Below are 24,188 nucleotides of genomic sequence, written 5' to 3' on the forward strand. Positions count from 1 at the left end.
TTTTTTCAACTATCATGTTTTGTAAGAGTTCTGATGGAATATGTTGACCTTTTGTAACAGTGAATGGTTAGACAGCCCTGGAAAGACTTTTGGTTTTGAATGGAAAAATAAAACCTTAAAGAATACCAATTCTTCCTTGCAGTGCTTAGCATAATAATAATAATAGCATGTCAATTTCTTTCCATTACATCATTGCTAAAACAGCATAAACACACAAGAGAATGGCAATGCAAGGACTATGTCTCTGTAATTATTGTCGGGTTGTATGGAAAGGGGTCAGCAGGGAGATTCAGTTATCTGGTTTGGGAATTGTTTGTTTATGAATTACGTTTTCCCAAAGGAGTCGTGAGATGGGAAATACAATAGGAAATGGACTTTATACATGCACAGAAATACCAAAACTCTAAGTGTCACTGGGGAGAGAGGTTGATGGAAACTTGCTATTTTTGTTAACAGATTTTTAAAAAATACTTGATTATGCATCCTGAAGTTTCCTATGCTATTTTGATCCTAGTGATATCCTCCACAGAGTTCTGAGTTAGTCATGACAGAAGAATGTTTTAATCTGATAATGCTGACAAGGAACACAGGCACTTCAGGTGTTTCTATAGATTTTAACAATGGGAAAATGCATCTTACTACTTTTCACTAAAATATTCCCCTTAAGCTAAGCATACTCACTGGTTCTCACAATGTCTTGAACCCTTTCAGCAACATTTGTGCTTTTCATGTATAAGTAAAGTGGCATGTATGTATAGAATTTGTTCTCTTATAGTAGTTATACTGGGTGCAAAAAGAGGTTTGAAGACACACTCAAAAAAACACAGCTCTTGACCGACAATAGCCTCAATCTGCAGTATTCAACCTGAGACCTTTGGGTAATCTCTCATGGAAAGAGCAGGCACTGAGAATGTGTGCACTATCCTACTCAGCACCCCACCTCTACAGCAAGGTACTCCAGATACAGTCTTGGTACAATGGGCCAGTTCCCATCTGGGTCATTTGCGCCACTTGTAGAGATGGCCTCAGAGTACGCAGGTAGCTGAGTGTTCACCTACCTGATGTCTATATGGAAACGTTCACTGTTGGCTTCTGAGATTGCTGAGGGGATATAGAATCACAGAATGGGTTGGGTTGAAAAGGACCTGGTCTATTGTTAAAAACATTGTCTTCTACTGTAGTGCCAATGTATTCTGCATCTAGGAGACTCAAGTCCATTTTTCTTGTGCTCATGGGCGCCAGCTGCCAGGAATTTTATGCTTTGCCTGCAGGAACCAACTTTTTTATTCTCGTGGATGCCAGTGGAGCCGCCACTGAGCCACTGTTGTGGGAGGTTATGGTCCACCTGTGAAGAGTTTGGAATTGCATCCTCTTCTGCCCTTAGTCAGAGGTCCTGATACTGCAAGGCAGTTATAGTAACAGTTCCTGCCTGATCTGGCTACTGGCCCACCCAATGGCATCTAGCACTTGGGAGGAAGATAGACATAGGCAGATGGCTGAGCTCGGCCCTTCCCAAGGAGCCAGCTCCTATTGTGCCAGATCCATGTAGCAACTGACAGTTTGCCTATTAAATTCACCACTGAAATGTGGTAATAAAAAGCAGAGTCATCTTATTGGAGTTACCTGTCTTCTCTGTCTCTGTACAGTATCCTCCATTTCATGATCTCATAAGGGTTAGATGAGCTGAAGAATAACTTGGCATGCCAGAAGGCTAGCTCTTGCTGAGCTTACCATAAGATGTAGTGTATTTTATCATGGTATTTTACAGCGGCACAGTTTTAGAACAGCTGGCTGTTCACCAGAATTGAAAAACAATACTTCTCAAATCAGACAGAAAAAATAATTTTTTAACACTGTATGCCATATTACTGAGCAGTAAAATGCAGGGCATCAAACAGAAGGTAATGCTGAGACAATTGTCTGAGTGAAAGTAAAGTGTGTATTTTTTACAGGGCCAGATCTGCTCAGAAGATTTTAGTCTGGGTCACTAGTAATTTCAGCAAAAGCAGATATTATCCTTCTAGGACAGATGTGCAAAGATTAATAAACTGCATGCCATGGGATGTAAGTTTTATATCAGCTAAGGTCAAGGTGAAAATCCCTCCTTTTCTCTAATGTGTATATCAACCGCAGACATGCTGTGTTAGAGGAGGATCATATATTCATCTGAATTCTCTGCCACCAACCAATACTTGATTAAACAAACCTTCAGTCCACTCCAGTTGGTGTCTGTGATCCTCATAGGTAAAACACTGTTGTTGTTGCTGTTGCAATACTTATTCCATTATACAAATACTTAATAATTCATAAAAAAAGAACAAGATGATAAATCATGCTGTCCTCTCAGCTTCTGAGCTCAGAGGTTTCAGGGGAGAGACTAAATGGCAGGAGCAGTTTAAGGTCTTTGCAGTTATAGAACAGTATATAAGCAAAGGACGTTCCTCGACAGTCTGCAACAACAGAGGAAAAGTACAGTTAAGCATCGTAATGCATGAAGCATTTACAGGAAGCAGGAGGCACTGGATTTTACGTTTGGCATAACTTGGAATTACAAATATATTTCAGCTTTTGGTCATATGTACATCATGATATAAGCATCAACAGTCAGTCTTGTAACAGCGAGAGTGGACAAAGCCCTGCTTGGCAAAGTCAAAGAAAATCAAAGGTATTTGGCTTAAAGAAGCCTTCTCATATTCCTTGTTAAATGACTTTTGTTGTCCTTGCTTGACAAAACTTCAGCTGCATGGATGGTGCCTCTCATTTGCAGAACTGACTTGAACAGATGCTATTAATCTGCTGTATGTATGTACACACACCTGTTTGAATCATGATTGATAGTATTTCCATATCAGCAAAGCATGCCTCAGGGAAAATGTACATGAGTTGTGGAAGGTTTTCACTTTGTCTCCTTCATACAGAACCAGAACATTGAGAATAATAACAGTATCTGGATTACATTTTCAGTGGTCACACTTAAGAGAAATATTCGAACATGAACAGAGGTACTGTTAAAATTGAGTTCTGTACTATAACCACTCTACAGTTTATAGGCTGAAGACTGGTGGCACTTCACCAGCTATCTCATTAGTCATAGGAAGGGGAAATGTATGTTTTGGCCATTATCTCCAGTAGCAGAGGGCAAACGCTTCTTGTTTTGGCTTTCTCTTTGTTATGACAGAAAGTCTGATGTTTGTGTTCAAGTGAAGGTAGGGTGGGGTGGCTACTTGATGTTCAAAAAAGAAATACCTACCATAATTTTCAACCCAGTCTAGTATTTTACAAGAGGCAAAGAGTTTGAAAAGTGTCAGGATATCTTTTACTTTTTGTAGGAAAGCAAAATAAGTTATAATGTGCTCATAACAGCTCGCTCCTATCTAATCAGTGATGTATGTTTGTATATTTCTACACTATATATAGTGTGTGTTTATATATGAATGCATATATAGATATATGTTTATACATTGATAGAGGTAGGTATTTTTGAAGAGTCTTGTCTTGTTCGTGTCTGATCATTTTAAATATATCCATAATTCTGTTTCTCATAAGAGCATTTTCTTACACTAATTCTGTTAATTGCACTCAGTAACCCACATATCCTTCTTTAGTTTCTGTACTTAGCTATTATAAGGTGTCTCTACAACATAAAATAATTGCTGTATCTTCCTCAGTAGTGGCTCTTGTAAGGTTTAAATGAAGAAAGAGTGCAGAACCAAGGAAATTAAGGTACTGCCAAGAATCAGGAAGGCTATTCATTAGCTATACATGAAACCCTTGTATGTCTGAGAGCTGTAAGACAGGTGCCACATACCTTAAAAAGGTGCAGGCAGAGGATTCTGTAGAAGTAATTCAGAGGCAAGAGAGAGGTGGACTTTTCTGAGGCCTTTCTGCATAGCAGGATGGGGCTGGGCACACAGCTGGGTTCCAGAATGACCTAGCAACCACAGTTTATTCTCCCACAGCCAAACTGCTAACGAGATGCATACAGTGCAAGAACAATAGCTTGGCCACCTTTGTCTTATAAAGAATAAAAGAATTCAAAAATTCAAAAGTTGGACAACAATTCAGCAGATCTTTTGGCATTCACATGATGTTTGGGGTTAAAAAATAGTTAATGTAGCATGTTAATCTGAAAGGATTATATGTTAATCCTTGACAGTGTATTAATCTGAGAAGACAAGATGCTCAGTGGCTGATACAACAACATTCTGTTTCAGCTTTGCACTTGCGGGATCGGTGTCTTGGTTGTATCAGTCTTCAGATTCTGAAAACAAGAAGGAAAGTCTTCATAAATGCAATAGAAAGTAGAGGATGGATATCTAATTCTGTAAATACTGGAACAGCATATGAGTATCTAGCCATAGAAATACAGAGGATTATCTGCCCTCTAAATGCATACTTGGGATAACTAAGAAATCTGTTTTCTTACAGCAACCGAAAAGATGACTATAGAAATGCTCCTCTGTGATACAGAAATTATTGGTTTAGGTATTGATAAGATAAAAAAACAAACCAAAACACCACTTTAAAATGCCTGATGATTTTGCTAGGGATAAGCGTTCATACTGCTTCTGTCCTGAAAGCATTTTAGAGGGCAAGTTGCTGATTGTGTTTGTCATTTGATCTACCCCTTCACTTTTTGTTTAGGATGTTTTAAATGCAACATGTAGATGATTTTAAGGTGGGTCAGAAGTTAATTGTTATGAAAACCAAATAGATCAATTTATACTATTTTTTATCATTGTCATTAGGCATTTGACTGCTCAGGCATGTTTAAACACTGTCTGCTTTTGAGTCAATACAGGAAGCTAATTGTGTTCTTAAAGAACCCCTGGAATTTACCATCATTGAATAATGCTCAGAAAAATAAAGAGGAATAAAATATAAGGAAAGGGCATCTGAGAAAAGTGTGCCTTAATGAAGCTGGAGATCTGTGCAGACATTTAGGCAAATACAAAATAAAGGATCTCAAAGAAATTTACAGCAGCTGGTAAAACTGTGTGGCTGGATCTGAGCTGTGTAGATCATGAAGTTGCTGACTCTGGCACCGTTGCCATGGTGCCACCGTTGCCATGGTGCCAGCATTGCCAGGCTGTCCTTCAGGTAACAACATGTCTATCTCTCAGGAGGGTTAAAGGGTTTTCTTCCTTCAGGAGACCTGAGCAGAGTCCACCTGTGAGCAATGTGCATGTAAGTATGCTCACATGAACAAACTCATTGCGCTGTCTACTGATTTTGTAGACTGACAGTCTCCAGTAAGTCTGTCAGGGAATGAAAACCCTTAGGGCATGTCTGCACTTTGGTTAGGCTGTTAGTGCAATGCAGTAGACATGCTCAAGTTAGTTTTAAACTAATGAGAAGAATTGAGAGCGAAACCTGTTTTGCTTTCCCCTTCCTCCAATGTATTTCACTTTGGATTGTTTCTCTTGTTTAGGCGCAGCTTTTCAGGCAGGATCATGGCATTGCTGTTTCCTTTGCGAAGAGCCATTATTTTGATGGTTCAAGGCTAAAGCTTCATTTTTTTTCCTTGTAAAAATCTGTGTCTCTGCTTAAAATTCTTCCTTGTTGGTAGATTTTTGAGTAGTGCTCCTTCAGGGGACTGCATTATCACCTGAAGGCGTTAGGTTAAACAGCATGTTTTGTCTTGCCTTTAGATCGGTAACAACAGGTCCTCAGAACAAAGTCAAAAACTTCCACAAATCATTTCAGTGTGTTGATTGATGTAGCTGAATCAATATCTAGGAGAAGGAGGCTTTACAGAAGAGTTGGGTAGAGAAATTTTGCCTGCATTTCCTGTATTTCTTTTAACCGGAGATTGGCTTTGGCACTTTAAGCTTCTAGAAATGACCCAGATTACACAGAAAACCTTCTCATTGCAATAGGCAGTATGTTCTAAAGCTTCCAGGGAAGTATTTATTTCCATAGTAGATCATCCCCAAAGCTGACTTGAAGTTAAACAGTTAATGCCAGTTTGACTTTGGTCTTGTTCTGCATGCAAGATTCATTCAGATACTGTGCAGGATGGAGGAGGTCTCCTGTGCACAGTATCTGCAGCTGTTAATGGTGCTTTATTTTGATTGATGGCCATGAGAGAAAAATAGTATTTTTTCCCCACATTTTCTTTGTTTTTCATTTTCTCCTGCCCTATATATAAGCAATCTAGTTGTACTTAGTAGTTTAGTTCTAGTCCCATCCCATCTTTTCTTGTGAGGGAGGATGTGTACCACATTTGTCATCTTTAAAAGGGATTTTTGCTGCTGATTTGTGACAGGTTTCCAGTGACTGCACCAACCTTCCACAATCGGTGAGTTACTGGCAGTCATTGGTGCTTCTTGTTCATGATTAAGGGAGTGGAACACCTCTCTTATGAGGAGAGGCTGAAGGAGCTGGGTCTCTTTAGCTTGGAGGAGACTGAGGGGTGACCTCATCAGTGTTTACAAATATGTAAAGGTTGGGTGTCAGGACGATGGAGCTAGGCTTTATTCAGTGATATCCGGTGATAGGACAAGGGGCAATGGATGTAAACTGGAGCACAGGAGGTTCCACGTTAACATCAGGAAGAACTTCTTTACTGTAGGAGTGACAGAGCACTGGAACAGGTTGCCCAGGGGGGTTGTGGAGTCTCCTACATTGGAGATATTCAAGGCCCATCTGGACAAGTTCCTGTGTGATGTACTCTAGGTTACCCTGCTCTTGCAGGGGGGTTGGACTAGATGATCTTTTGAGGTCCCTTCCAACCCTTGGGATTCTGTGATTGCTGACTTTCTGCAGTTTGTGAAACTTCATGGTCAGCACCTACTCCACCATTGTAAGGATGGAATATTTCAAAAAGTCTCGTCAGTACATGCTAGACCACTTTAGTCAGGGTTTAGACATGGGAGATCCAAGTCCTTGGTGTGCTTCCATGTATTCAACTGTTCTAGTCAATGCCTTGATCATCTATTTCTCTAGTTGCTGGATCTTTCTGAATCTTAGTATTCCTATTAAGGTGCAGAGAAGTTACCCTTCTGGCATCTTTGGTTGCCTTAAATGTGGATGTAGCAAAGCAGAGGAGAACGAGATAGAAATAGCCTGTGGTCCAGCTGAGATGAACAATGTATGTAAACACGGAGGAATGGTGTTAATAGCTTAGAAAAATTCACATGAATTTACAAATGCAGAAGGTGGTGTTGAAAGATTAACTGTTCCTTTTTTCTTATTCTAAAGGGTTTTGTTTCATTTTTGCTAGATCTCCATACCAAACATTACATATGTGTGCACGTATGTGCAAATGCTTACTCTCAAGTAAACATACAACAGAGATGCAACTCTGAAATCTGGGAAATTATTCCAGTGGCTCTCCCTCAAGAAATAAAAGTGTGTGTTTTTACTGATGTTTGTCTGCTGTAATTTTTGCCTTTTTAGTACTACTGGATTATCTTGATGTAGCTGTTTTCAGTGGCGCTAACAGTGATCCATTTCCCCGGCAGTTTTTGATGATTGTCTTAGCAGCTGGTTGAAACATGCAGAAAAGGGACAAAACAAATATTTTGTCTATAAAAAGCTTGACATTGCTTTAATTCCACCAGTAGAATGAAAACAAAGGTTACGTACATCAGAAGCTTTTTCCTGATGTTTTGAGAAGATGACCCGATGATAAATAGAATGATCTATTTTGAACAGTGAGTGAACTCAATGAGCCATTTCAAAACACTGTCTTTGGAAAAAATACATGTTTTTGTAAGGACAGAGGTTTTGGCAGTTTGGGGAAGTGAGGTTACAAGGATTGGCTCTGTGTACACAAACTAAGGCAAACTTCTGTAAAGTAGTCTATGTTCACTTACGGCAAGAGATGACATTTAACTTTCTATCAGTTTAACAGTGAATCAGAGGAAGTATACTTTTTGTATGGTATGTACAAGTATAGGTGTACATTAACAAATCATGGTCATGTCTGGACTAAATCCTCCATATCTTTCCATTCCAGATAGGAAGATTAAATCAGAATCTAAATTTTGAAAATGTCCTCATCCGCATTCTTGGCTGTATAAACAACATGTTCCTGAACACCTCAGAAATGTTAGATATTCATAATCTACAGCCAGCTTTAGCAGCTTGAAAATCTTTCCCTAAATAATTGTAAAGTTAGGGATGGAAGGGAAAATCTTTCTCTAAGGTAATTATGAAGTCAGGGATGGAAGGGATCAGTGATAGCTTGGTCAAGAATGACACATTTATCTAGCCAGTGCTGGCTGGTTTGAATTGATAAAGAATTGACACCGTATAGGCTGTGGGATAACCACAATATGATCAGTGGAGAAAGGAAAGTAGCAAAGAATGCAGAGTCCTGCATATCTGTGTCTCCCAGGATCAAAGTTTCTGCTGTGTCAAGGACCAGGAACCTTAGGATCTCATCTCCTCTGTTCAAGCCAGATGTCGGATTTACCAGAATTTTCTCATGTTATGTGGCAAAGAAACTGATCTAATAGGGAAGCTGTCTGAGCAGGGATTTTGCCTGTTCTTAAAGTCATTCAGCAAAGAATTCTCCAAACAGTCTTTATTTTTTGTTTATCTATAAAACTAAATTAATTTCTAATTCTATTTTTTTGCTCTATTAAAAAAACCCTACAACTTTTATGAAACAAATTTTGCTTTCTCTATGTTTTTTTCTTGTCTGACCATAATGTGATTAGGAGAAAGGAGATCATTCATATCAGGAGCTGTGTAGTGGTCTGTCTGTCACAGTTCTTTGGGAGCTCTTTAAAGCTAGTGGTAATAGTGTCTTCCTCCACTCACAGATCACTAAAGCAGATTTACAAATGCTGATGCATGAGAACACATTCTTTCCTATGCCTCCTATTTGCCTGTACAAGGGTGATCTTATATGCTGGATTTGTCCCTACTGTCCAGCAAGTTCTTCCATGCATTAGGATATTTCTACTTCATGAATCTCAGTCTGTTACTCAGCCCTTCCACAGTGGCTTTTATTTTTTTCTTGTTGCTGACAATTCAGCCTAGAGAGAAACAGACTCTGGACATGTGGATTGGCTCCGTCTTCTCTTTGGGTACTGAAGTAGGGCACTGTGTTGTCCTTCAGAGCAGTTTGCTAAATGTAAGTGAGAATGTAAGTAGTGTTCAGGATGTTGTATGGCATCCAGGCCCATCTTTGGTTCCCAGATGATGGAAATGCCAGAAGTTTTCACCTCTGGTTAGTTATCTTTGGTGGTCATGAATTCTCTGATGCACAAACCCTTGAGCTTTCACATGTCTGTGGTCCTGAGGCACAATCAGTTCAGCCTCATATGTTTCTGTTTCAGTATGTCTTTCCTATCACTGAATCTCCTTCAAATATGTTGGTATGTCGCTCCTATTTAGAAACTGGAGCAGGAATCTCACAATCTTTGTTTCCCTCTTTAGGGACCAGGTTGTACGGTGATGAATGAGTCTATTTCTCTGCTGTCCCACCCTTTCTAGGTGGATCCAACCTCACTTCTGGTACAAACTTGTAAAAGGGCTGCTGTTTTAAGACTCTTCTCTGTGACACAGTCCAGCCATAGGGCTGGTTTGCCCTCTGTTTTCTCTCCTGGCTCACATTCACTCCCTGAACTAGACTGTTTATGTAAAGAAGTCAATCTGTTCTGTTTCATTATCTAACTGTTCAGGCCCAATCTTTGTTCTGGCAATCCTGCAGCGTTTTCCCTTTGGTTGCGGTGATGCTGCACTAATCTTTGCTCTCCTTCCTAGTGAAGCTCCAAGCTCAAGCAGCCTATCTACATTACCATAGAGCTGTTTCATCTAGAGTAAGTTGTGCTAGACTGAAGAACTTCCACAAGTTGTTTCCTCTAGGGGTGGAGGAGATGAGCCCACTCTCCTCTTATGCACAGATTTTGTCCCAGAAAAGTATCCATCACAAGGATGCACTTATTTCCTTTGATGCTGGTACATATTGTAGAGGGCTAGAACTTTTTGACTGAGATAACAAGCACAGTCCAAAATGCCATGATTTTTGTTTATAAAATAACTCAGTGATCTGAACTATAGGAATAGTTGAGGCAAATAGGTGTTAATAAAGTGTTCCTTCAAATGGGTCTTGTTTGCACTTTCCAGTGGAGTGGCATATTACATTCAGAGTGATTTATTTTAAGAAACAATCTTTCTACCCTGTGTTTTTTTCATGCAAGGAAGGGTTTGAAATGGTATCTCAGAATGAAAAAGTTTTGTTAAATGGTGCTACACTTGGATTTTTTTCCTGGTCACCGAAAGCTGCGTCAGTTTTGTAGGAATGCTCACAGTAGGAATGTCTTTAAAAATACCTTTTGCAGTACTGCCTGGTCACAGTTCCTTTAAGCAAGTAGATAGGCAGAGTCTATGGAGCTGTTCCTGTTTCTAAAAGTGTTGGGCTTCAACCATCCAGCCTGTATCTTTTGCTAGAATTAATGACTGTATTTCAAAATCTTGGAGACCTTTGTACAAAATATGCTGGTTATAGCTAGTTAAAATTTTCCTTTCCATGTCCTAGTTTTACAGATTCAGCACCAAAATGTATTTGGAAATCATTAACTTCAGTTTGTCCTTTTACTTGCTTTCTTTTGACTTGAAAGTTCATTCCTTTTCCTAAGGCATCTGAATGCCTAGGAGGACAACTGTGACCTTTGAAGTAAAGACAGAGAGATTATGGCATTTAGCATCTTGTATTTTTGTTTTGTTTTAAGGAACATTCAGAACATCAGTGTAGGTGGTTTGTTTTAAAGTGAAACGTGCACTTAAAAAACACGTCTGAAAATGCTGAAATGTACTGTCAGGAAAGTAAGGAAAATTACCTTCTGAGCTATGCCCCTAGACTTTACATTCTTCCTCTGGAACAGATTATGTGGTTAGCTTCCTGGAAAGCGTCCTGTCCATTTTAAAGTGTATTCTTCTTTTAGATTAACAAGTAAAGGTGGGCATTTTAGCAATGTTCTTTCATTTTGTTTTGTGGTGGGTTTTTTTCCTTCCACACACTGACTTCATGTGATCCTCCAACCCGCATTTTGTTTCTCTTTGGCACTGAGAGCCTCTTACATAATTTTTCAAAAACACAGCAGTGTTCCGCTGTAATAGCCCAAAAGGCTGCAGCCTGCGTTTTTGCAGAGGTTTGGGATGATCGCAGTAGAATGGTGTATTGTTTTTGATAAGGCCTGGTTTTGAAGGGTTCTTAATGCCTGTTTCTCTGCCCTTGGCCTCTTCTCAAGTTTCTAATAAACAAGACTCTGCAAGGGAGTGGGTGACATAACTTCAACTTGTGTCACTTCTGAAATACTGCAGTTTCTTTCAGGAGAGCAGCTTAAAGAAAAGAATGCTCCGTAGATAGCACATGTGCCATCCTTTATTAGTTCCTGTCTATATGCTCGGTAGTGACTATTGTATATTTTTATGTAATAAATTAACATTAGCCTAAGATAAGCTCAGCGCAGTTAATTCTACAATCATTAACACTGATGTAAGAACTAGTTCCCTGTATGTCAGTGCTGCTGCTGCAGGGTGTGTAAGAGGAGAATTCAGCCTACAAGAACAAGATGTGTTGTGTATATACTTCAGAGTGCTACATTTGAACTAAATGGTATCTAGCCTAGGAGCTGCATTTAGGTACAGTGCATGAAAGAGTCAGCTCCTGAATCATTAAATTCTACTGTATGGTCTGGGTGTCAGCTCTCTCTGGCTGCAGTTGGCTATGAAACCAAGCCAAGGTGTGGCCTGAATGTGGACAGTTGCAACATCATTTGCTTGAGTTTTGAAGACTAACTCTCAGTTTGTGACTTGTCTTTCTCCTCTCACAGTCTCCTTTGGATGCATCTCTTTAGTCATATGCCTGTTTGTATGTATACATACAAGGCTATAGTAGAAGAGCGAATATGTATCTTTGATCTTCCCCTGGAGTGGGAGCTCACTTTTTCTGTTAGCTTCAAGCTTTACAGCATTATCCATATAGTACACTGCTGTGGTAGGCAGTGTGCAAATACTTAAATCAGATGAAATTTGCATCAGATTATGTGTCTGTGGTTCTATTGATACCAGCAATTTGATTGCTGTGTAGGAATGGAGTAGATCTGCAGCCTCATGGTATCTTTCCTGGATCAAGTCCATGTCTTGCATCATTCCCTCTGCAAGGTGCCTGTGCTGTAGGCAAATGGAGAACAGTCAGGGTGTGATTTATGGTAATGTCTATGAAGAGAAAAGAAATCTGCATGCCTGAATCTCCCAAAAGCAGAGAACATCCCCAAACAAGCCAAAGGGGGCACTCACTGTATAGTCCCTGTTGAGCACCACAACTCCTGTGTGGTATTTACTGCCATTGCCTGGTCTCACTCCTAGCTTTAGATGTTGTCCCCTCTCCAGCTAACTCTTAGAGTGGAACTGAGGAAATGGCATACAACCATCTCTTCTTCATCCACTGCTGCTCATGAATCCTGCACTGGTAACACTCCAGGCAGGTTCAGAACCCTGCCTTTTAAAATGTAACCATAACAAATGTAGTGTGTATTGACTAACAAACTGTTAGTGCAAACTCTGGTGCAGACAACCCACTCTAAAATGGCGTTTACTTCCCTACTGCACATGTAGTAGTGTTTTAACAAGTAATAGAATACAGAATGAGGTTTCTGCTTCTCCCCTGGGAGTCAACTAGACAAACAATGATTAGGAAATCTTAGCTGATAATTGTTTAAATGTTTTGTTTCTTAATTTCATCTTCTTCCTTGGGCAATTTTGTATTATCCTAAATAGTTCCATCCATTCCTCAGTATTTGTAAATCACTACCAAGTCTTCCTTTCCCACAGGCATTGCTTATTCTAACTGTTGACTGAAAATCAATCCCTCCTCTAATGACTCTGTCACTGTTCTCTGAACTCTTTCCATTTTACATTGTCCATCTGGCAACAGGATGTCCAAAACTGCACGCAGGCTGCAGATGTGTTAGCTCCATAGCTGCTAAGGCAGGGATCTGTTACAAACCATTGTATGTTGGGATCTAGTTGTTTCTGGGATTAGTACTAGAGAATAGAAAGTCATTTGCCCTAGCTTCTCTGCCCAAGACACCTTGGTGTAATGAGAGATATGTAATATAAACCTACTGAAGTTATGTTTTCTGTTGGGTCTTCTGGTTTTTGTGGCCTGCCTCCCACTTGCCAGAGGAGAAAGGAGGTACCTAGGTGTAGTCTTTACTTACATAGGGAGGAAGGTTGGACAGGATTGTTTAGTATAGACTCATTGGGTTTCTACTGTTGGCTATCTGTGCATAATGCTTCTAACGCTTAAGAAAACAAAGGAAAAAAGAAAAGAAAATGTGACTGCACATCCAGAAATATAATATCAGCAAAACTTTTTCAGTTTTCATTTGTGATATCACAAGTTCACAAAGTGTTTTTTATTTTTCCTTTTAATTTAACAGGTTATCACTGCTAGCTTATCACCATTCTTCTTTGTCATGACTGCCAACGTGCTAACCATTTCTTGGTAAGTGCCTGCACGAGCTTGTTTCTTAAGAGTAAAAATGTATTTCCACACAGTGTGTGGAAATACTTTTCATGTGGAAATGCTTTTTAAATGTCAAGTTCTGTTAGTGCCAGTAATATTTTGCATGTAAGGAGAACCAGGTGTGCAATGGTGGTAATATAAATAGAAGAGAGTTTCTTGTGCCTCTGTGGGAGAACATGGACAATTTGAACACTAGGCCTCACCACAATTCACTCAGCATGTTTTACAGCTAGACAAATGGATGCAACAGGAAAATAAATTACCTGTTCAGAGTCATGCTATACATTAGTGGTGGAGTTGGAAATAAAACACAGGAGCCATGATTTGGTGACAGCATCTTTTTAACTAATAGAGTATATTCAAGTTTCCTTAACACATCTTGTGAATGCGTAAAATGAAATTGGTATAAAAATAATGAAAATCAATTTTTTCCAATGTGTATCTAGACTTGGTAACGTGTGGCCACATGTTATGAATCTCCTAACCTGAATTTTTTAGGTGGTAAGACTGGGGTGCAAACTTCTTTTGTCAGACAATGGATTTGGTCTGTGTAGAACACACTGAAAGGGAATCCCAGCCCATAGCTGATGCTCCTAAATGCTTCTGCCATGCAAATAACTACAAAATACAGGGTTAGGCTTATATCTCTGAGGATGGATTCATTATTGGAAATAAAAATCTGCTTATTTTTTAAAAGCTTTAAGCTTTTTTTTTCCCCCTTGCAGTTTGATTGCCATCCTAAAAGGTTCAGCTCTGCACTGAATGGAATTAGCATATTCTTTTTCCAGGTGTGATAAAGAAGTTAAAGGAAGGTGAATCTCAGTTTAAACTAACCCCATATACATATGTGTGAATATGCATCCTCATACGTCTGTTAGGCATATGTAATCTCAAGTACTAGAATATGTAATGTATTTTTTTAGCTCTAGGAACACATTTATGTGGCCAGTGTGTGTAAGAGATTAAACTAGTATCAGTACACTGATAAAATTCCTAGTCTAGGCCATTAACTTGCTGCTTTCACCATGTTTTGCATGTGTTTGTGCAGGTCTATCGTGTGGGTGCTAGAGGTAGGCTTTTATAATATGTACATGTATTCACTGACACATATACTAAAGAAACACATGTATCTGTTAATGTGAGTACATGGACCCATGTAGTTGCACACATACTTCATGCCCTATATACACTGTAACTTAAATGATGAGCACATCTGTATCTTTAAAAGAAACTTTGCTTTAGCCCTTGGGCCCCTATTGCACTTCGTTTGTCATAATTCAAAAAGATAACCACTTTATTTATTTTTCTATTTATTTGAGTTCTGTTTCGGCTTGTGAATCAGCACTGCCTTGGCTTATCAGCAAAGCTCTGGAAATAGTTTGTTAGATGACAGCAGCTGCAAAGCACTCACAAGATCATTAATCACGGAGTTTTTTAGTGTTGCTCCAGTGTTGTCATGGACAATATCATATGTTAATTTCTGAGTGATGGACAAATGCAGTTAGCTGTCATCCCACAATAAACAGAAGCTGAAGGATTTGCCAGATGGTAAATTGAAGGTAAATCAGGGGTTGGCATTTAGCCACGTTTTTTGCTCTACTTCATCTTGAAGTTATAATGATGTCTTCTATTGGCCTAGTCATCTGGATTGCATGGGCATGTGGATACCTGAGATTTCAGAAAGGGATTCTTCCTGTCTGCTGGAAGACTGAAGATATTAAAGAACAATGTAGATGCAGGCACCATTTACAAAACAGGGCTGTGTAGTTTACTATCTTTAGTACAGAACTGCCAGTCTGATCTTTAGAATGGTACATCAGGGATAGGGTGGTTTTTTTTAAATCTCTGTTAAAAATGGTGTAGAAAACAACACATTTATAACACACACAAAAAAATAAAACAGACATTTCTGAGGCTCTGTTGAGTTTAGGTCTTCTATATGCAGTGGGTTATTTTCTTTAGGATAAACAATACATCATCCAACCTTAGCTTCCAAAAGAATTAATGCAGAGAGTATGTTTATAATTGGAGCTGGAGAGGGTTAACCCTCTCCAGAGAAAAGTGCTCTGATGGTGTTAGTGATTACAGGGTGTTAGTGATTACAGGCAAACAGATTCACGTGGTTTAGATATTTTCAAAAAGCTTGCAGGCCTTGTAGCCCTTTGCTCCTTGTTGGTAATCCCACACCCAGGGGTATTCTGTCTCTGCAGTGGACTGTCTACAGACTGTCTGCAGCACCTACTTTCCAGGGCTGTTGTACTGTTGTTATACAATGTTTGTTCCTCTTGGGAACAAGGGCACTAATGTGATTTTTAAAACAGCTCACCAAAGCTAAGATTTAAGTGAATGTAATGCTATTAGAGAACAGAGAGCCTTCAGCTTTACATGGCTTTTTTTTTTCCAAGAAAAAAAAAAGGGCCCTCTTACAATTGAACTAACAGAAGTTCGTTTTGTTTATAAAGTTCATTAAGGAGCTTTTCTGTTTCATAAGCTAACTAAACCATGGAGCTAAGATGAAAGGTCAGTACACTTAGCTTTTCACTGTTACAAAAGGGGAGAAGAGTCAGAATCCTACCATATTCCTGTCAGCTGTGATAGATATCAGAGGAGATTTGGGGATTATTAACTATAACACAGATTGAGTGGGTTGATAGTGTATTTCAATGAATGGTTTTGTTTGTAAAAACCTTCATCCCGATTTGGAGCCCTGCTTCTAGCCTGAGTCTTAGAGAGAAGTGTTAGTGCCACCACTGCGCTGTGAGCAGCACAGGAAGGAAGCGATTGGGCACATATGCCTTTTCAGCAGGGGCAGGTTCTTTCACCACATTCCTCACAAAGAAAAGCAAACATGGGAATTTATACCAGCTTCACTACACCAGTGGAATTCCCCCAGACCAAAATCCTTTCTTCCAATATCCTCAGTCTCCCAAAACCCAGGCTTTCCTAGTTTTACAGCTCCCCCTGACTTTATCAGTGACAAGTTCTCAGAACAGAATTGCAAGGGGAAATGATTAACTTAATGAAGTTCAAACTCTTCTGCCTTCCTTTCCTATTATTTCTAGTGTATGGGTGTGCAGCTATTGTAACTAGGTGCAGCCTTCTCTATCTAGATTTCTCTCTGTGGATTTTCCTGTGAAAATCCACAAGCCCTAAAATATAGGAAGGGTAGTTTCTGATGAGATCAGTTAAATAAGACATTCCTGGTTTCAGCCTTTTCTTAGCTAAATTAATAAAAACACAATCACCTGGGTTACTGTCTCTAGTTTGAAATGTGTTTAGACAAAATAATACCTTTCTCTTAATGTTATGCTGCTTGGCATTGTATCCAGTAGAATGACTTGCATGATGCTAAATTTGTGGTATATTTTGTTTACAGCCTTGTGACCAGTGGAGTTGGAGAAGCTTTGCTTGTTTACACTGAAAGGACAGGCACATAAAGAGGAACCAGATCTAACCAGCTGGAAAAGAGCTGACTTGCAGCCTGGAGATCCTGTCATGAATAAAATGCGGCAGCAGAATGAAGAAGTTCAACTAAACACGAGGAAAAGGACCTTTTTTTTATTATTAAGAAAGAAAAGACGACGCTATTATTAGTGCTGGTAAGACAGCAGCATAGTTGGCAGGATGGTTAGGAGCCTTTGTCTCAAAGCACAAGACACACTATTTCTGATTGATGTGGTAAAGGAAAAACTGCACTGTCTCATGCTGGTGGCTCTGTGTGAGAACCTCTCCGTAGCAGCTTCTTGCAGAGGGAACTGAATTCAGGAAAAGCAGCATCCCCACTGGATGCCTCCAGTTCTTTTGTTGGAAGCTGACAGCAGGTTGTACTGTCAGACTCCAGATCCTGCCATAAATTCAGGATCAGGAAGGATGGATTTTGTCTCCCAACTGTTCTGTAAGCAGCAAGCTGCCACACACAGGTCTCTAGTCATGTCGTCTGAGCTGGCACAGTGACTGACATGGGGCTTCTGGAGATAATCCCATCCTGGAACTGCGGCAGTTTGACAGCTTTGCAGAATGGGGAACCAGCAATAAACCTCAGTGTCTGTAGTGGTTGTTCTTCGTGCATTTTTTCCCCTCTCCCATTTTCCCAAGTTTTCTTTTGAACACTACAGATTTCTGTCAGCCGGAGGGGGTGGAGGGATACATATTCTTCCCAGCAGTGTTTTGTCTCTTAAATTACTGCAAGAGGCAACAAGATTATGAACCTTGAATGAATGTCATGAAGAGCATAAGCAATTCATCTCAAGAGATCTTATAATAATTTCATTTCTGGTTGCTTAATGAGTGTTAGAAATCAGTCTTGATATATTAGTGCCTGGGAAAGCAATGCATAATAGTAATACTAAATGCTAATTGGTAATATTGTGAGGAAGGTCTACATGATAAAAGGAGTTTGATAACAAATCTTCAGTGAGGTGGGGAACTTGTCTCACATGACATTAGATATCTGAAGTGTAGTCCCTAAATCTAAGTTGACAGAATTTCCTTCTTAGTCAATGGAAGGAGAGGGGTGCCCGCACAGTGATGATTCTTCTTGACTAGATCTCTGTGTTAATGTGAGTGAAAGACCCTCTGGAAGTGCTTATCTCTATGTAGATGGAAATAAGGTGTCCAGCAGAGACAAGACACGTGGCTTTTAGAAGACTACAGTTAGCAGAGGCATATTGTCCATGTATGTTGGGTCACAGTTTGGCTTGAGTCTGAAGTGAGCCATTTTTTGCCAAGTGGTAAAACTCAAGTTTGGGAAGAAATGGGGAGAGAGGGATGTGCATGAAAGAAACATATGCTTGAGCACTAGTCCTGAAACCAGTATGAGCCACATGGCACAGGGAGTTGAGCCCATACTGTTGCCCACCAGTGATCCAAGATACAGCCAGCCATGGACCCTCATGGCCTTCCAGTCTGTAAATTCAGATAGTGCTGGGAGCGGTGGCTGCAGCATGCTGGCTTTTCACAAGCAGCTAGCTCTGCCAGCCAGCGAGCTATGGCAGTATGGTTGGATCCTTGCCACGCCACCTTCCTGCTGGTTTTGAAGTGACTAGTGACCCTGGGAGACCTTGTGAGGAGTGAGGTTTTGCAATCATAGCTGGAACACTTGCTGTGGGAAAAGCTCATTGTGTACTTCTCTTCTTGCGTAACTTTCAAGGGTAGGCTGCAGTCTGAATTACTCTCCTTCCTCTCTCTTATCTGTGCTGTACCAATAGCAGTGTACCAAAACCCAGAACACCCATTTGCTTTCTTGCTGGTGGTCTCAGTGGAAAGCCAGTGGTCAAATCAGTAGCCATGGTTGCTGTAGTATTTTAATCACAGAGGGCATGTTTAAGAAGGTTAGTTGGATGCAACAGGAATTGTGTTGTCTGAGCTCTGGGGGAATTCAGTCTCTGCAGCTGCTCAATTAGCATCTCCCTGCATAGTAAGTCTGCTACCTTTAGCTTCATCTATGTTAAACAAGACTGAGCTGTTTGCTTCTGCTTTCATTTTTGTGCCTTAGCACAATGTGTTTGCATTTCTAAGACTGCTTGATGTAAGCAAAATACTGCAGGTTTAAATTGAGTGCCACGTAAGCAAATCAAGGAAGCAGAGTTAACGGTGAAGTTGGGCTCTTCTGTCAAATGTGGCTGGGAAGAAAAAGTACCCTTTGAACTGACGACCTGCTTCAGGTGAGGATGACTGCTGTGGACCAGCATGAGGCTTGTCAGTCTTGCTGAAAACTCAGAGTAGGGTAGAAATGGAGCCTGAGGGCCTTTAAAACCCATCTTTGCATATTGTCTCAAGGTGCTGAAGGCACAGCTGTCTTCCTTCTTCCTCAGGCTGTGGCAGAGGTGACAGCAGAGCCAGGGTCCAGTGTGGCAGCCACCCTTGTGGGAGTATTTGTGAGTAAAGGGTTTCTTAAGCATTGCTAGCAGTGAGCTGTTGGAGGGTTAGCCCTGCTATAGGGCAAGAGATTGTGGAGAAAGAACCCTTTGGGGGGCTTCTGGCTGTTGGAACAAGGGGTGCCTTTGGCAGTGCATATGTGCTACAGTTGGTATGTCAGCCTGGACATGATGAGCTGCAGTAGCTGGAAAGCCCTGAGATGGCATCTCAGTTGGGAGCAGGCCTGCCATAAAAATGTAAAGGTGAGCTGTGAGAGGGCACCTGTAGGAAGACCCTGTCTTCCCATCTCTGCCTTTGGGAAGGGGTGCATTCCCACCAGTGGCACCCAGGGATGAGGAGACAGGCACCAGTTTGGCTCCCTGTCTGCAATAGTCCCAGGCAGAGAGGAGCTGACAGCATAAAGGAAACCTGGGGATCATGGGCATGAATGAACCATTTGTGAAGGCTGGCAACTGCAGGGGATGGGACAGAGCAAACCTTATGATTTTTGAGGAAGCAGTGGCCTGATGTTTAACTCAGCCTGGCCTCAGAAAGTAGGATACTACATGGTAAAATAAATACTCCAGAGCTGTTATGATGATCTCCAAAGCAGGAAACCTCAGAAATTCAAGCTTAAGGTGGCTCTTACAAGACTAATGAGCAGCTATGGTCAGTATTTTAGAGAAAGCATTTGCAAAGATGCTTATTTATATCTAATTGACCTTTTTTCCAGTTGTTCAAAGATAGAAAGTGACAAGCACCCAGCTCTGAGCAAGGAGGAGTTCTTTGTTTTGCAGAGATGCAGTGACACCATTTAATGCCTGAATGCAAAGCAATGGACCTGTAGCTCAGCTGGTGGAAGAATCTCTGGTTTTATCAGTATCTGTCCTCTAAGGAAGTTAACATCCGCAGGCTCCCCAGTTCTTGATCCATTGGCTTGTGGGACTACAGAGTGAAACTGGAGTGTACTGGTCTTTCTGAGGGGCAGCAGGTCCCTGGAAGCTTTCCCATCACATACTGGTTTTGATCAAACCATGCATGTGTCTGGCCTCCATGATAAAGCATCTCTGCTTAAAGCCAAGTGCTATCAAAAGAAGACTGAAACAGTAAAGCTGCTGGATGTGAGTTACTGTGTGGGTTACTAAAATGCAGGCAAAAGAGATGCTGTTTGGAAACGGTCTTCTGGGTCTGGCGTGTGTGACATGACATAGCTTCCAGCAGAACAATGAATTAAATGAACCTGATGCTTACCACTGAATTGGTTCTGCTTTTGCTTATTGCTGCGTGGCTGTTGTGCTTCATGTTGGAAGAGAATCTATGCCAGTCTTTCAGTACCAGTTTAATACTGAAGCTGAAAATCTGCAGAGCAAGTGCTCATAGCAAAAAGCAATAGAAAAAGCTCTTTAAATTGTTTTTTAAAAAGCAACGGACCTATTAAAATGCTTGGTAAGAGACAGAATTCCAATTTACTATTGCTCTTTTAAACAGTGGTGGTGGATGAGTGTGCGTATATGTATATTTATGTTCTTGTTTCCTATTTTCAAACAAAAAGATCTGAAGAATTCAAGAAATGTGATGTCAACATAGAACATGTTTTGAAAAGGATGCTTTTACTAAGTACTCTAGAAAAGTTACTTGCTGGGAGCTGTATAGAGTGCTGAGGAAAGGTTTCCTCTGGCTTTATTCTACCTGCAAGCTAAAGGAGATGGTGGGGTGAAGAAATCTCCATAGCAAATTTGCCTTGCTCAGAGCAGAAGCTGAATGAACAGCTTTCAAATGGATCATCTGCTGCTGTGAACCAGGCAACAGGCTCAGTGTGAAACTTTAATCCTGTTCCAGAGGATAGGCACAAGGACAGGCTCATTTGTTTGGAAAAAAAGGGCATGGGTGAGGGGTAGGAGACGGGGGGCATTGAAAGAGATGATTGGAAAAAATTGAAGCCAAAATACTTCTGTACCAGGAGATGAAATGGGAAGATATTTGCTTCTGAAAAATGTGTTGCTTATTCATAGGGTTTTCTTTTTTTTGTTAGGGTGTGTTACAAATACATGTCTGTTTAGTCCTAACAAGGAATTAGAGGAGCCCATGAAGGTTGTGTAACCATTTCCATAGTAATTGCCTTGTTTGAGAAGCTTAACCCTTTTCTAACTATGCTGTGGACGTGACATTGTGTAAACCTTGGCTTCTGCTAGAAAATTAACATGGTATTGGAAGAATGCTGGTGAAAAAGTTGTGCTACATCTTCTTGATCACCAAGGTGGGGAGTGTACCTTCTCCTTACTATCTGGGATAGGAAGCAGTCACACAGTGTTCTTCTACATTTTCATAAATGTCTTGGCTTTCAGAATAGGTAGGGGTAGCCAGCTGACATGTTAAATTATTGATGGTATACAAAATCTCTTTGAGGAACACACTGAGATCATCCTTAGTATATTTTGTCTTATGCTGTCATCAAGATTTAAAAACATATAGCTCAAAACTTGTTAAATTGCCAGCATGGTGCCTATATAGAGAAGTCTGTATACAGAAGAATATAGTAAAATGAATGTGAGCCACTCTGAACACATGGCAGTAGATGAAATCCTGTAACTGCCTTCACAGACATGACTGTAGATAATATCAGGAACTGAAAGTGTTCAAGCTTTTCTTTCTGCTGTTTGCCATCAGCAGTCTCAGACCTTTCGTGACTCCCCACAAACATTATTTTGAGAGAGGCAAACTTGCAAATGAGATTGGTGAAAATGTGGTTGTTCTGCCCCAAGACTTAAGTCGGTTCAAGTAGTTGAGGTCAGTACACCTTGGGAAGCAGATGTAAGGCCCATTTTCCTGTAGGATTCTGATCATAGAATCATAGAACCGTAGGATCACAGAATGGTTTGTGTTGGAAAGGATCTAGTTCCAACCCGCTGCCATGGGCAGGGACACCTTCCACTAGACCAGATTGCCCCAAGCCCCATCCAGCCTGGCCTTGAACACTGCCAGGGATGGGGCAGCCACAGCTGCTCTGGCCAACCTGGGCCAGTGCCTCAGCACCCTCACAGGAAAGAATTTATTCTTTACACCTAATCTCAATCTCCTCTCTGTCATCTTAAAGCCATTTCCTCTTGTCCCATCCCTATATGACCTTGTAAAAAGTCCCTCTCCATCTTTCTTGTTGTCTTCTTTAGGTACTGGAAGGCTGCTACAAGTTCTCTCCTGAGCATTCTTCAGGCTGATCCATGTTTACATGTAATCTGATTTCTGTCCCCCTTGCTGATGAGGAAAGCTGGTACACCAGCAAGTTCTTTTATGTCAGAGTTGCAGACATCCAGTGCTTTGCAATACTGTTTAAGAGCAACACCTGCCTGAGGGAAGCTGCCTGAATAAAACAAGCCTCCAGCACAACCCTTTCAAAACTGGTGAGGAGAAAGGTTGATGTTATTTGGAGGAAATGGATATTCAGATTGAGAAGCTGTTAGTTTGATGTTATGCTCCTTAAGTCATTAGGCAACAAAGAGCGAAAGGAAAGGTGGATAGCTGGGAATTCCATTTGCCATGCGTAAGTGCAGAAGGAGTGTCACTAAAACCAGACAGATTAACAGGAGGGTTAAAATGTCTGCTAAGAGGACTATGATTCAAGCATGAAGTTGTTGTTAAGCAGAAATGTTTTGGAGATTTGTGAATGCCCACTGTAAGAATTATGCTGCTGTAATTAGCAGTCACATTGCAAAAGCAGGAAGCATTTGTTGACAGGGGTGAGAAACACCACAAGGCAAATATTTCTTAGACCTTCTTTTGAAAGCTGTAGAGACTAAGCCAGTCTGGCTAATCGCCCCCTGTGGTCCTGGCTAGGGATGGGAACCAGAAGGGAATTTTGCTGTTCCACTATCACGCAGTTTCTGGGACACCAAGGGATGAGCTTTGGCTTCAAACAAGGCATGGAAAACTTTTCTCAAGTCACCTCTCCTTTACTGGTGCATGGGAATCAGTTTGTTCTTTGCCTTCTCAGGGAAGGGGTCTCTGTGCCTCCACACCAGGTGCCTCCACTCCAGTTACCTCCACAAGTTAGCAAGTGAAGTTCATTCAGATTGGAGCAGTCAGAAGAAATCCTGATTGAGACCCTCAATCCCAAATGTCTGCAACCCTGTGGGCAGTCCAATGCCAGCAAAAAGATTATCAGCCTGTTGGCAGGGGTGCTCAGCCTGATCAGCCCTTGCAGTTAATGTTATTCATTTAAGCTCAATGACAGAAGTGTCAACCCCATTCTGGTGTCACTGGAGATCAAGCTGGAGGTAAAGCTGTACGTGACTCTCTGCACTGCCCTGAACGACCCGATCTGCTTGTGTAATATACTTCCACAGCTAGTGGAGAACACCCCAATAGCTGTAGTGTAAGAGACACAATAAATTTTAGTAAGCAGAAGAAACCAGCACCCAAGTTCTTCTCTTTGCCGTCCTGCTTCTGGCTGTCCCACTGCTAAAGACTGGGATCTGCAGATCAGTCCAGTGATGGATGCTCAGAAAATGGAGTTCAACTTTCTTTTTCAATATTAATGCTTCTTCAGGGCAAAGTTAATTGTTCTCTCATTTAATGAGAGTCTCCAGTTATAGTGAAAGAATTAGGATGTAGGGTAGGCACAGAAGCTAAAAACTTCAGCCAGGCAGCTTGTATTTATTATCCTTGTCTGTTCATACTGTCTTCAGCATGGGCACTCCTTGGGCTTATTACTGATGATGAACACACAGGCTGTGTGGAGATTGACACAGATGGTTGTAGCCCCAAGACTTAATGGGCTGTAACCAAAGAAAATAAATCTCTACTTTCAAGGAGAGCCCTACACAACAGAATTTCATGTGGCTCAGCT

At 40.8% G+C, this 24,188-nt stretch overlaps 1 protein-coding gene across 2 annotated transcripts in view; it reads left to right on the plus strand.

Moving 5' to 3' along the window:
- The window catches only part of TMEM241 (transmembrane protein 241), a 55,877-nt gene extending 38,338 nt beyond the window's left edge, over positions 1-17,539 (plus strand). For both annotated transcript variants that reach the window (XM_031052939.2, XM_034066605.1), the window contains exons 14-15: positions 13,404-13,468; positions 16,866-17,539. In XM_031052939.2, the coding sequence (XP_030908799.2) occupies positions 13,404-13,468; positions 16,866-16,926 (126 nt within the window). In that variant the 3' untranslated portion in view covers positions 16,927-17,539. The remainder of the gene's footprint in view (positions 1-13,403; positions 13,469-16,865) is intronic.
- Positions 17,540-24,188: the final 6,649 nt, after the last annotated feature.

Source organism: Melopsittacus undulatus, chromosome 1 (assembly GCF_012275295.1).
Source record: "Melopsittacus undulatus isolate bMelUnd1 chromosome 1, bMelUnd1.mat.Z, whole genome shotgun sequence".
Lineage (NCBI taxonomy): Eukaryota > Metazoa > Chordata > Aves > Psittaciformes > Psittaculidae > Melopsittacus > Melopsittacus undulatus.